General features: G+C 51.8%; 1 protein-coding gene across 2 annotated transcripts in view; it reads left to right on the forward strand.

Moving 5' to 3' along the window:
- Positions 1 to 115: 115 nt before the first annotated feature.
- The window catches only part of NOP14 (NOP14 nucleolar protein), a 24933-nt gene continuing 11084 nt past the window's right edge, over positions 116 to 13964 (forward strand). The window contains exons 1-9 of one of the 2 annotated variants that reach the window (XM_040489081.1): positions 116 to 377; positions 3427 to 3561; positions 4082 to 4223; positions 8601 to 8743; positions 9224 to 9358; positions 10354 to 10476; positions 11656 to 11787; positions 12646 to 12895; positions 13822 to 13952. In XM_040489081.1, coding sequence (XP_040345015.1) covers positions 183 to 377; positions 3427 to 3561; positions 4082 to 4223; positions 8601 to 8743; positions 9224 to 9358; positions 10354 to 10476; positions 11656 to 11787; positions 12646 to 12895; positions 13822 to 13952 — 1386 coding nt within the window. In that variant the 5' untranslated portion in view covers positions 116 to 182. Of the gene's footprint in view, positions 378 to 2648; positions 2829 to 3426; positions 3562 to 4081; positions 4224 to 8600; positions 8744 to 9223; positions 9359 to 10353; positions 10477 to 11655; positions 11788 to 12645; positions 12896 to 13821; positions 13953 to 13964 lie in introns of those variants that run through there. The other variant, XM_040489084.1, reaches the window with a different exon arrangement.

The raw sequence follows: 13964 nt of genomic DNA on the forward strand, positions 1-13964 counted from the left end.
AGCGTGGCCTGCTGGGAGTTGTGGTCGCTGGCCTGTAGGCGAATAGGCTAGCTTGCCGGTCGCTTGTGCGCCTCACTGGCTCAGTTCTCGCGGGACGAGGGCGGGGCGGCTCTCAGGTCCCCGCACGCGTTTCCGGACGGAGCGATCCGTGCGGCCGGCCGAGCGGGCCTTCGCGGTGGCTGATGCGAGCCATGGGGAAGGCTGGGGGTGTCGCGGCGCGCAGGAAGGGTCTGGGGGCCCCGGCGGGAGGCCGCGCGAGACCCAACCCCAACCCGTTCGAAGTGAAGGTCAACCGGCAGAAGTTCCCGGTCCTGGGCAGGAAGGCGCGCCACGCCGTGGGGCTGCCCGGGGTGTCGCGCGCGCGGGCCGTCCAGAAGGTGAGTGGCGGGGGTCGCGCCTCCGGGACGTGGGGACGTGCCGGGGCCGCCGCGGTCCCCGGAGCTGTGAAACGGAGGTCCCGGAGGACGCTGGCGCCCTGGGGCCGCTAGGAGAGCCAGAGGCGCTCCTTTCAAGACATCAGACTCATGCCGGCACGGCTGGGCGTTCTGTGGTGTGTCGTGTGAGCCTTCACGCCTGCTGCCCTTGCACGCGCGGCGGTGACGTTGCCCTGGAAAGCTGCTGCCGCTTCGTCGAGGTGCAGCACACGCGTGTTCGTCTCTCTCGGGCGTGGGTCATCGCTTCTGTGCCCCGTGACCCCTGCGCACACCTCCTACAGCCTTGTCTCTCGGGGACTCTGAGCTATTGGTTCGAGGATTGTGGATGCTCTTCCTCCCCGGGTAGGCATACACGGGATGGGGATGCTTCACAGACGTTTGGAGAGCACGTGTTTCTGTTTTTCCAAGCGCAGCACCTTGTCCCTTGAGAGGAAACTGAAATGCTTCCTTCTTTCCTGTACTTAGGGTTCCAGAATAATCTGCACCTCTGGAAGTCAGTGCAGATGGAATTCTCTATATGCAGCCTCTGAGACGCGTTCTTTGGTTTGTTTAGGATATTTGTTGTTACTGTAAGGGATATACACTAGTATTTTATTGAAAAGTTCAAGTAGGTGGGAAAGTTAAGGCACAGAAAGGGCGTATATGTTTCCCAAGGTCTCAGAACTGGTAAGGGCCAGGGCTTGCGCTGGTTTGAATGGCTGTGAAGCCTTAGCTCTGTTCCAGCTGCTGGGAGATAAAGGTCACCTGAGACTGGACCCCCTGCCTTCTAGGGCGGCCGACTGTATCCCGTCATACAGTGTGCTCTCCGGTCCAGCTTTGAACTGAATCGGTCGGCATCCTTCCTCCAAGGAGTGGTCACGACAAACTTAGGATGGCCTCTGATCAGTGCCCCGGGATCCACCCCAGGGCAGGCTCTGGGATGGGACGGTGTGGGCTCTGCAAGAGCCGTGTTTATTTTCACCCCGTAGGCCTCAGTATTCTCATTTCTAAAGTGGGGATGGTAATAACCGTCTTTCTCTACTAGTGCTTGTAAGGTTAAGTAAGTAGCACATCTGGCACATAGTAAGCATTCTAGCATTCTCTAAACACTAGCTATTATTCTTAAACTTCTCAGCTTGTCATTCTCAGACTCCTTCCCAGTCTGGCCCAACCTGTTGTCCTTGCTTTGCCTCTTACAACTCAGTTTGTCCAAAAAGTCCTACCTTACCCCCCGCCAAGTCTCCCAGGGGCTGGTGCAGGTCACCGCCTCTGATACTTTCCCAAGCCCTACGGCCCCAACAGGGCAGGTTGCTCACGCCTGTAGCCCCTGGTAGATTCACCTGTCAGGTGCCACACCTCCACGTGCCCGGGGCCCCACACCTCCGTGCTCTGTGCTGAAGGCCTGGGGTGAATGGCGTGGAGGGAGGTGTTGATGCCTCCTCTGATCCCAGTGCTTGGCCCAAGTACTTAGTAGAAACAGGCCTTTGAAGGAATCAGAAGTAGAACCTGAGTGCTTTGGGGGCTGACAGTCTGGAGGAGGTACAGTAGGAAAATCGGAAACTTCTTCCTAGTGGGAGCCACACTGGAGCTCGGAAGGGCGAGCAGAATGTTACAGGTGGGGACCGAGGCACATCGTCCCCTGTAGCGGAGAGTGTGGCACGGCATGGGGTGGAAGAGCTCAGAGCTGTCCCAGGGGAACTCAGGTCATCCAGGGCGGTTAAAGCTCGAGTGGGGGAGTGGGGCGGACAGGGTGGCAGGGGCTGGGGGGGCCGCGTCTTCTCAGTGACAGTCCCTCGGAAGTAAACGCACTGGCCCACGTGCCCTCTCTCTTGTCAGTGGCAGCGCTTTGGGCAGCACGCGCCATCTCATGGCTAGGCCTCACCTTCCTCAGTTCTCACAGAACTTGTGAAATAACAAGAGTTAACGTGTCCATGACCCCTCACACCAAATAGGCGTCGTACCAAGGGGTTCGTATTGAATCCTCGCGGTCAGCCTTATGAGGGAAGTACTGTTACCCCATTTAATGCATGAGGAACCTGAGACAAGAACGGTTCCAGGCCTTTCTTCAGGTCAGGAATGGAGGAGCCGAGACCCAAAGGATTTAGACTTGAGTGTGACACACACCGTGCCCGGCTCTGTCCTGAGCCATCTTGTGGCTCCCGTACCGACAGCCTGAGGTGATTACTACCATCACTTCCCTTTTATAGGTGAGGCCTCTGGTGGACAGAGAGGTGAGGTGCCTCCCAGAGTCGTAGCTGGGAAGTGGTGGAGTTGGCGGAATTCAGTGTCCACACTCTTGACCTCACCTCCTGGGCCTCACACACGTGAATGACCACGAAAATGCCACGCGTACTGGTTTGGAGTCGCAAATAACCGTTAGCAAGCAGACAGATTTATGGATCTGGAATCGGAGAGGTGACAGGGATTGACTGTTTACCAGCAAAGGCACGTATGTACCAAAGAGAAAACAGGCCCGCCTTACTACAGTCTTTGTGTCTGCGATCGGTTATGGCGTTACGGTTTACATATAGGGCTTCCTGTTCAAGTCCTTGTTCATGTCTCCCTTCCTCTCAGCCAGAACCTTAGCTCCTCCAGCTTCTCCACCTGGTGGAGCTACCCCTGCGTGCTCCAGCGTTCTGCTTTCTTTTGGTTGCTGTTGTTTTTTCTTTAACCTTTAGTACTGGGCATGGAGGTCCCCACGCATGCTCTAGGGAATCCCCTGGGCCCCAGACGGTCCTCTCTTCGTCTCCATTGTATGGTGGCAACCCAGCTTCCCTCGGTAACTGAGGTCAGTCTTTCCAGCTGGCAGCTCAGCCCCTTTATTTTGACTGTTGGTTTCAGTGGTCTGAGGCGTACAAAATGGCCAGGTGGCAGTGTCGTCTTACGCTTCGTCGGAACCATCCCGTGTCCCCTTGTAGGAACGTTTTCCCTTTAGGGACCAAGATCGCCAAGCCATCAGAGCTCCGAATTGCACCGGGACCAGTGTGAGATTTTTCTGTGATCTGTTTTCCAGCGTACCCAGACGTTACTAAAGGAGTACAAAGAAAGGGATAAGTCCAATGTATTCACAGATAAGCGCTTTGGGGAATACAGTAGCAACATGAGCCCAGAGGAAAAGATGATGAAGAGGTTTGCCCTGGAACAACAGGTATGCAAGACAATTGGAGGAGGGTCTTATGTTGCAGACTGAACAAGAGTCCAGCACAGGGAGAAGGCAGTTGCCCCGTGCCCGTTGTTCACCTATACTTGGGTGGGCACTCACGCACGAGGTGCAAATCCTGTACCTTGTCTGCGTAGGCCAGGGGGAAGCAGCCTTTTGCAAATACCGCTTGGGTGGAAGAGTAGCTTAACTAGAACGTGCAGCAGGATGTTTCCTGGCGTTCTTGACTCAGTTGCTCCTGCGGCTTGGTCGGGTGGATTGCGAGTAGGTTGTGGAACATCCTGGTGGGTAAAGCTGCATGAGTTACCGGTGGCTGAGCTGGCCCACTGATTTGGTTACCTTCCGGGGGTTCTGTTTATATCTGAATCACTGCTCACGTGACCCAGAATAAACTGGAAACTGCTTGGGCTGCGTTGTTACATTATGTAAATAGTGGAAGAATAACTGATTTTTGCTATTAAATGGTGGGGAATTTTTAGGAAGTTGATTTTTTTTTTTCTTCTGTCAGCGACAGCATGAAAAGAAAAGCATCTACAACCTCAACGAAGATGAAGAATTAACTCATTACGGCCAGTCTTTGGCAGATATCGAAAAACATAATGACATTGTCGATAGTGACAGTGATGCTGAGGAGGGAGGAACGCTGTCTGGTAAGGGCCGCGAGTGGGGGCAGTCTGCTCATCATCACTTTCTTCCAGCCCTTGGAGACCTAGGAAAACGTGGGATACAAGTGCCACATCTCTAGCCTCTCAAGAACTGTACATGTGACAGGGTCTTTTGTGTATTTTTTCACTATGTCCAGAGGGTGTATATGTACATAGACAAAGGCTTTTTTAGGCCGAGAAAGCACTTCCGTATCCCTTATCTTATTTGAACTTCACCACAGCTCATTTTTACCCGTGGCTCAGAGAAACAAGGTGATTAGTGTGACCCATGATTCAGAGCCATGGGTAGAACCCACCTCACTGACTGCCCTCACCCACACTGCTTTGCTACCCCTGTTTAGTCAGTTTGGTCTGAATGTTTGAACTAACGGTTTTACGTGGTTCTTTTAGTCTTTATTACTATGGAATCAATTATGGCAGTTTGGGGAGTAGTTAATACTGGGCTTCTTATTTGTAGATGGTATCGTGGTACCAAAGCAGATAAAATTTAGCTTCGGGGCAGCTGGGTGACTCAGTGGGTTAAGCATCTGACTCTTGATTTCGGCTCAGGTCATGATTCACAGTTCGTGGGATCGGGCCCCACCTCGGGCCCTGTGCTGACAGCACAGAGCCTGGTTGGGAATCTGTCTCTCCGTCTCTCTGCCCCTCCCCTGCTTGTGTGCATGCTTGCATGTGCACTCTCTTTCTCAAAATAAACAAACTAGGGGCGCCTGGGTGGCTCAGTCGGTTAAGCGTCCGACTTCAACTCGGGTCACGATCTCGTGGTCCGTGAGTTCGAGCCCCACGTCGGGCTCTGGGCTGATGGCTCAGAGCCTGGAGCTTGCTTCCGATTCTGTGTCTCCCTCTCTCTCTGCCCCTCCCCTGTTCATGCTCTGTCTCTCTCTGTCTCAAAAATAAATAAACGTTAAAAAAAAAATTAAAAAAAAAAAAATAAAATAAACAAACCAAAAAAAAAAAGTGTCCCATTTTCCAACATCTTCAGAAAGATGCAGAAACTAAAACTGACTTAAAGCTTTTGTCTTTACAGTGTGTGGAAAGCTAAGGCATTAAAGCCGTGATTGCCCTTTGAAATTTGGATGCTCCTGGGGTCAGAAGGCTTAGGACGTAGGGCACACATGGTTCTGTTGCATGGCACTGGGGATGGGACCACAGCTGTGCTGAGACTGGGGGGTTGTAGAAGACTAGTTTCATCTTCTGTGCCTTTCTCTTTGTCTTCTCATTGTTCGAGATTGTTTTGAGTGCTTAAGTGTTAAACACGGTCACTTAGCTGGTCATAACTCACTGTGGTAAAGGTAAGCGCTTGACACCTTCATGTTTCCAAACTGGCCTTCACAAGGTGAGTGGCCGTGGCCTTATTGGCACAAGAGGCTGTGATGCTCGGGTGTCTGGAGGAGACGCTGGATTCCATGTCTTCCTGGTGTTGGGTCTTAGGGGCTTGACTGTTCATTAGAGATTTCCTGGCATCCTTTGATTTTGGTTATAAGCTCACCAAAACCCAGGTAACTTAGAAAAGAAAGGCTCTTATATTTGAAAATATGTATACTTACTATAACTTCACAAAGGAATCATTTGGAAACACATTCTGTTTTGTCCAGCTGCATGACACGGTGTAGTCTCGTATAGTAGGAGAGGTGACAGGTGGCTGTTACTTCCTTGTGTAGCTGCAGAGGCTGAGGTTGAGGCTGGGCATTGGGAACTTGCCTGGGGCTGCAGAGCCAGGTGGAGCTATGCCTCACATCCCTCTGGGTTTGACTTAAACTGAAACCACAGTGTTATTCTCTATCACATTGTGAAAACAAGCATTTAACATACTGTAAACTATAGTTGGATTTCAGAATACATAAGTATCTAAAAAGCTTTCTCATTAAATCCTGATATAAGCACACTGATGGAAGATTTTTTTTCCAAGACTGAATTTGTTGTTTTTTTGGGTTTTTTTTAACGTTTATTTATTTTGAGAGAGTACGCGTATGCGTGCGTGCAGGGGAGGGCGAGAGAGAGAATGCCAAACCGACTCTGCACTGTCAGCACAGAGCCTGACTTGGGGCTCAGTTTCACAACTCTGAGATCATGTCCTGAGCTGAAATCAAGAGTCAGACACTTAACTGACTGAGGTGCCCCGTGACTGAATTTCTTATGTAATACCACCTTATTAGTTAATGGTTTGTATACTTTTATTTTCAGAAAATATTGTAAATAGTCTTGAATTACTAAAATACTAAATAGTGTTTTCTGATAAATTTTCTAGGAAACAGAGGAATTGTTTATTTGATAAATACTGGCTTATGTAGCAGGCACTGTTCTTGGTGCTATAAGAATAGCAGTGAATAGGGGCGCCTGGGTGGCTCAGTCAGTTGGGCATCCGACTTTGGCTCGGGTCATGATCTCGCGGTGGGTGTGGGTTCGAGCCCCACGTCGGGCTCTGTGCTGACAGCTCGGAGCCGGGAGCCTGTTTGGGATTCTGTGTCTCCTTCTGTCTCTCTCTGCCCCTCCCCCACTCAAGCTCTGTCCCTGTCTCTCTCAAAAATAAATAAACATTAAAAAAAAAACAATAGCAGTGAATAAAAGCTTCCTGCAACTTACTACTGGGAAGACCCAGACGATAAACAAAAGATGTCACTAAATTATATGGAATAATTGAAAGCAAAGTGTTGTAGGGTAAAAATAAAGTAAGTTCCAGGCTGGAATGTGCCAGTCAGGTAGTCTTGATTTTAGCCTCACTGAGAAAGAAGGTGGCGATCACATAAAGATTCAAGGGCAAGAGTGTCCAGGATGATCCTTACCTCAGGTGGGAACATGCCTGGGGCGAGGGATGATAGCAGGTGGGTAGACCAGAGCTACCTAGGCCACAAGAAAGGTTTTGGCTTTTACTGAGGACCTAAAGCCATCAGAGGGCATGGAGCACGGAACGACTTCGTCTGTGGGGCCGGGCCAGGAGGATGGATGGCCGAATGAATTAGATACGGGTGTGGGAGGAGGAGAGGGATCGGGAGATTCCCAGGGTTTCAGCCCGAGCACCTGTTAAGGTGGGACTGCCAGACTTGGGAGGGGCTGGAGTGTGACACAGACTGGCTTCAGGCAGTTGGAAATGCTGTTAAACCTTCCCGGGAGGCCTCAAGCCTGGAGCTGCTGGAAACCGCTGAGAAAAAAGCCTTTCCGGGAGGGAGTGGTAAGGGTCCCGAGCCCCTGGTGGCAGGCGCAGTGAGAACTGGTGAGCCTGCGTCGGTGGGGAGCCCATCCAGCCATGACGGAGAGCCCGGGCGACCCAGGACTAAAGGGCCCAGGAGCAGTGAGGGTGATAAGAGCACCTCAACGGGAGAGAAATCAGATAATGACCCAACAGAATGAGAAAATTTGATTTGGGACAAAGGTGGTTGAATCGCTCAGGTCATTTCCTTGAGTAGCTGGGAAGGGATGGCCCAGACACTTGTGTGGTAATTGAGGGGCCGAGGATGATGCCCCAAAGATGCTCTCTGGTTGGGTGGGCGAGACTTCTAGTTTTCTCAGCTGAGAGCGGGTGGAAACGGGGCCCCAGCCCTAGTGAGTGGGCCGTGGAAACGACGTCGCCGACCGGGAGCCTCAAGAGCCTGGCAGTGTTACATACGATGCGCTTCCTTCCTGCACACACGTTAACCTGCGCAGCTGTGGCGGGGGCAGGTGCTCGTTGCGATCTCAGCAGGTGGCGGCAGCATTAACCAGAGGGCTGAGGCTGCCAGCAGTGTGGGACCCTGGGCCCCGCTGGGGAAAGCAGCCTGGACGTACTGTTTCCGTTACTGGAAGTGAGTATGGCTTAATGTATAAGCCTCCATTTTCTCACCTGAGATACTGGGTTTTTTAAGGATTCTTTCCATTCCAAAGGTGATGATTCCCACAGTGCTTTCTCTCTCATCTGCCCTGGTAAGTGGGGCCGGCTGAACATCAGTGTCTTATGCTGCTGGCTCGGGTTCCTGCCCTCAGGACTTCTTAATCTCCGAGTCCCTGCCCAAGAAGGTGTGAAGAATGTAGGTTCTGATGCAGCCCGATCCTAAGATCTCCCTCCTAAGACTCCTCACTCGGCTTGTTTAACTGAATTTGCTGGTCTTTTATGCAATGCAATCAGCAGGTAGATCCTTGGGGTTTCCAGTCATCAGGTCATGATCAAGTGGTATTCCATGTCTGGGTTTTCTTGGAGAGGTCTCGGGCGTTTCTCAAGTGCCACTGTGCCTGTGGTCTCGTGCCGCTACTGCGTGTGACCGTTTTTTCTTGAATACGGAATTGGTTCTCAAGACCACACTTGGGTAAACGCTGGTGGACCAGGGCAGGAAGTGGGTCCTGCGCCAGCGCCTGGGCTTCACAGACGTGTTTTCTGTTCTTTGTTGCCAGCCGAGCTGACCGCCACCCATTTTGGAGGTGGTGGTGCCCTCCTTCACAAGAAAACTGCTCAGCAGCAAGGCGAGGAGGGGGAGAAACCACGGTCACGCAAAGAACTGATTGAAGAGCTCATTGCAAAATCAAAACAGGAGAAGGTGCGCCAGCACACTCGGTGGGGGCCTCTGTCACCAGAGACGCTCGCAAAACACTTTGGGACTTTTTTCCTTGTGCATCTTTAGGCTGTAGCTAACATTTTTCTGTGTACTTAATAGAAGCATTAATTTTGAATAGGGGTATTTTATTTCACCATGTATATACTTCTCATGGTCTGTTGTGTTTTGGGGAGGGGTGTTTTTTTGTCTGGTTGGGTTTTGTATTCTGACATTATTTTATCATTGTTTTACTACCGGCAGACTGTTCAGAGCGTCTTAATGAACAGTTTACAGCAGGAAATTAGTTCTGTGTGATGAGATTTTGTAGCTTTCCTTTTACAATACTGATTTCTCATGGTCTGTCTATTCTGCTGATGCATTAAGTGTTGACTCTGCGTCGAGTGTGGCCTGGACACTGACATGGGGCTGCTCGGTCGGGGCCCAGCGGTAGTGGCACACACCGTGTCCCTTCTCTTTCCCCAGAGGGAGAGGCAGGCACAGCGAGAAGATGCCCTGGAACTCACAGAGAAGCTGGATCAGGACTGGAAAGAGATCCAGACCCTCCTTGCACACAAAACACCCAAGTCTGACAACAAGGACAAAAAGGAGAAGCCCAAGGTGGGAGTCGAGTTGGTTGACCTTTTTCTGGGAAGAGGTGGAGGCCAGCGTCTCCTCTGGCCTGTTCCTGACATCAACAACTGTTTCCTTTTCTCTTGGTTCCTGCATCCTCCGGTGGGCAGGAACTTTCCTAATGCATGTAGTGTCCGCGTAGAGAGACAAAAAGTGACTTCCATATCTACTCCTGAATAATTAAACACAAGAAAATGGTGCTTTCTTAGTACGAGAAGTCCTCGAGGGTGAGACCTTCTTCAGATGGTGTTTGAATTTTCCTATTACACGTTTGTATGTAGATGTATACAGTTACTTAGTTTTCCCTCCAAACAGTATATGGTTCCTACCACGTTCTTTTTAGTCCGAATTGTTGGAAAAGCTGCATTCGCACGAGTGACTGGCTTCTAGGAAATGCCTAGGATCTCACTGGATGACTGATGTGTGGCCAGCGTCCACCTTTGTGAGCCACTCTCACTGTCATTGCTGCCTTTACCCAACCCACATTTTGCGGGCTTCATGCCTAATGAGCAACGTTTTATTAAAGCCGTATGTTTCTAGAAGAATTTCCCAGGAGTGAAAATTCCTATATATCTTTACTTAAAGTGCCCTCAAGACTGAGGCGCCTGGGTGGCTCAGTCGGTTGAGCATCTCACTTCAGCTCAGGTCACGATCTCATGGTTCATGAGTTCAAGCCCCGCATCAGGCTCTGTGCTGACAGCTCGGAGCCTGGAGCCTGCCTCAGATTCTGTGTCTCCCTCTCTCTCTCTGTCCCTCCCCCACTCACAGTCTATGTCTGTCTCTCTCAAAAATAAACATACATTAAAAAAAATTTTTTTAAAGTTCTCAAGACTGATTAGAATAGCTTTCTTTCAAGAAGAAAAGACTCAGATATGGTTTGGCTTCATCCACCATGGTGTCCAGGGATTACTGGACATGCAGGAAGTGGCTGTGCAGGTCATTTTAAAAAGCCCTAAAAATGAAGTTTCTTCTTTCTGCCCTAGCCTGACGCATATGACATGATGGTCCGTGAACTTGGCTTTGAAATGAAGGCCCAGCCCTCTAACCGGATGAAGACACAAGAGGAACTGGCGAAGGAGGAGCAGGAGCGGCTTGAGAAGCTGGAGGTATGGGTGTGACTGTGACCGTGACCTGGGGCCCAGCGCCACTCGGCCCACATGGTCCCCGCGGGAGGCCTTCTGCCTTCTCTGAGGAGGGTCGCAGATGCACAGTTTTATCAGAGGAATCTTAGACTATTTGAAGTTTATGTTTATTTTACTATAAGTATCTTTTTTATTATAGAAGCAAGAAAAATGCAGATAATACTCTAATACACCAAATAAACAGTGAGTGTTTGCTCTCAGAGCAGCTGCTAACTATAAAGTGTACTGCTTTCTCAACTTTTTTTTTTTTGTGCCTTAAAGAAGCCTTTTAAAATTTCATACATTAAAGCAAAAATTGGGGCACCTGGGTGGCTCAGTCGGTTAGGCATCTGACTTCAGCTCAGGTCATGATCTCATGGTTCGTGAGTTCGAGCCCCGCATTGGGCTCTCTGCTGTCAGCTCAGAGCCCACTTCGGATCTTCTGTCTCTCTCTCTCCACCCCTCCCCTGCTCACTCGCTCTCAAAGATAAACACTAGGGCTCCTAGGTGACTCAGCTGATTGAGTGTCTGACTTCAGCTCAGGTCATGATCTTGCAGTTCATAGTTCAAGCCCCACACCAGGCTCGCTGCTGTCAGTGCAGAGCCCGCTTCAGATCCTCTGTCCCCCTCTCTCTGCCTCTCCCCTGCTTCTGCTCTCTCAAAACTAAAAAACGTTTTTTAAAAATTGAATAAGTAAACATTGTAAAAAATATACGAATGTTGGCACACCATTCTATGTCTGTCCCTTTCGGTACAGCCACATTACGAGGCTCCTCTGTCACCTGCGTATTTCCAAATAGCGGTGTGGTTGGGCTCGCGGCTTGGACACACAGACCACACCGCGGGGTGCCTGCCCTCTTCGGTGGCTGTGCACTGGGGAGTTAAGTCTGCATAATTTAGCCAGTAAGACCTTAGAACCACAGGCTTGCCTTCCCTGTGACTAGAACATCCTTGTGCCACAGCATTTATTTTCATTCCTGTGCGATAGGAGGTCCCCCACTTGATGTCCTGCTCGCCTGGCGCCTGCACATTAGAAAGAAGACAGCAGGCTCGAAGCCGCTGCCGCAGGGACCGGGGCCCGGGGGAAGGAGGGCAGGGACGGCGTGCCTCCTGCCGACGAGCTCTGTGCGCCCAACAGACGGCTTTGCTTTCTTTCCCGCTCAGGCTGCCAGGCTGCGGAGAATGCTCGGAAAGGACGAGGATGGCGGCGCTAAAAAACCAAAACATCAGTCAGCGGATGACTTAAATGACGGCTTTGTCCTGGACAAGGACGACAGGCACTTGCTTTCTTACAAAGTGAGCGTTTGCCTTTGCTGGTCGGCTTGCTCTGTGAATTCAAAAGCACAGTTTCCGGTGTCTTGTTTCATGGGTTTATCACAGGTGGGAAGTGTAAATCTCTGAGAACACTCATGCGCTCTGTATGTGGGTGTCCCTGGCGAGTCAGGTCCCGCGCCTGGAAGCAGGCTGGCTGCCCGGAGAAGGGGCACGCCAGTCCCCTGCTGTGTGTTCACCTGTGAACATCGGCCACTTTGGTTTATGAGGGCTCAGCATGGCTGTGGAGCGAGTTGAGTAAAATCATCGAGTTTCTGAAACCCGGTAGTTTTTAGTTTACAAAGTCTGTAAAGTCTACACCCTTTCCCCTTTAGAGCAAATCAGGTTTCAGGGCGGGAATACAGACGCAGTTTTTTCAGCAGAAAAGGATCCGAGGCAGGAAACGGAGTGCTCACAGAACGCCGGGCTATTGAGCAGGAGGGGACAGTCGGGGGTCACCCCCAGGTGTTGAGGTCCTGCCACCTCCAGGTGCAGCCCAAATGTTACGAAGTCCCTGCTGACCAGTCATCTCCCAGCCCCAAAGCCAGCGGTGAGACACTGCAGACGCGGCCACCAGAGCCCATGGCCACTGGTGCGCCTTCCACGCCTTGCCGCCCCGTGGCAGGAGCTAACCCTTGCCCAGAGCCCTTGCGACCAGGATTCAGGAGGCTGTTGGCAGGCCCTGTGGCTCAGGAGCTCACTGAGGTGGGGCCCGGTGCCCGAGGGCGAATGCAACACAGGGTTGGTGCTCCGTGTGCAGCGTTTTGACGTGGTTACAGGATGTGCCAGCTGCGCGCTCCCCGGGGAAGTGAGCCTGCGGTGCCCCTGTCTATTCTACTCCAGGATGGAAAGGTGAGCACCGAGGAAGAGCAAAGCAGGGAAGCCGGTGATGACAACAGTGACGAGGAACAGGATGAAGGCCCGAGCGAGGACTCAGAGGAGAGCAGTGGCCCTGATGGGCACTCGGACCTGGAATCGGACGTGGAGAGCGAGGAGGACAGAGAGACCCAGCAGGCTCCAGGGAAAAGGCTGAAAAGCGATGGTCACAAAGCTCGAGAAGCTGCCAGCACAGAGCTGCCCTATACCTTTGCAGGTAGACCTCTGGCTTTTCTTATGTCTTGGGATGACCTCCACGACCTGGGGATATGTCTACCTCGCTGGGGCCCCTCTGAGGAGTGGGGGCCGAGGGCACACTTCTGGGCACACGGACACCTGCCTACCTGTGAAGTCTTGGCTCGTGTCATTCTCCCCGCTGTCTGGCCGGAGTGTTAGCCAGCCTTTGTGGTGTGACTGCAGGTGGTTTTGTGGGCCCACGGCAAAATGAGGACGCCACGTGCCTTTCCTTAGAAGCTCTCTGTGCTCTTTCCATGGCCAGCCTTTTGTGGTGGAATCGTGGCCGCCCCGGAGAACCAGGGCAGGGCCTGGGAAGTTGGGGAGCCGCCTGTGAGGAGGCTTCCAGTGTTCAGACCTGGGCAGTTGAGTGGCCACATAGCATCTTATGGCAAACGTGGCATGTCCTGTTGTCTGGTTTGCAGAGAAGAATCATCTGGTTCTGGTGAGCAGCCCTAGGTTGTCCCGTGACTTAGGGTCACTTCCAGAGGAGACACTGGCGGGCGAGGCCTGCGACTGGTGGGAGTCTGGGGGTGGTGCCGACACTCTGCTCACATGGCTTCTCCCGTGTCAGTCTGAGCCCGGTCTGGACACTAGAACCAGCGCCGGGCCACTTGAACCTCCCGTGTGCTGGGCGTGGAGTCGTCGTCTCACTGGGGCTGTGCTCGGGTGCCTGTCACTGATCGTAGCCGTCCCACCTCACCTCAGCCCCAGGACGCTCTGGAGCACGTGTTAGATGCACCAGAGGTAGCTGTGGTGTGAGGCGAAATGTGTCTGTAGAATCGTGTGAAATCGTGTTCTGGTGAAGTATATCCCTAACGTTCCTTTCCGTTCTTAACCTCTGGGTTATCAGAAACATGAGTCTCATTTTGAATAGTAACCGTGGCATGTGTTTTGTGTTTTTGATAGCCCCTGAGTCCTACGAGGAACTTAAATCCTTATTATCAGGGAAATCGACAGAAGAGCAGCTCTTGGTGGTGGAGAGAATTAAGACCTGCAACCACCCCAGCCTCGCGGTGGGAAACAAAGCGAAATTAGAAGTACGTGTTGGG

This window comes from Herpailurus yagouaroundi, unplaced genomic scaffold, assembly GCF_014898765.1.
Source record: "Herpailurus yagouaroundi ecotype Mexico unplaced genomic scaffold, PumYag 28, whole genome shotgun sequence".
NCBI classification, from domain to species: domain Eukaryota; kingdom Metazoa; phylum Chordata; class Mammalia; order Carnivora; family Felidae; genus Herpailurus; species Herpailurus yagouaroundi.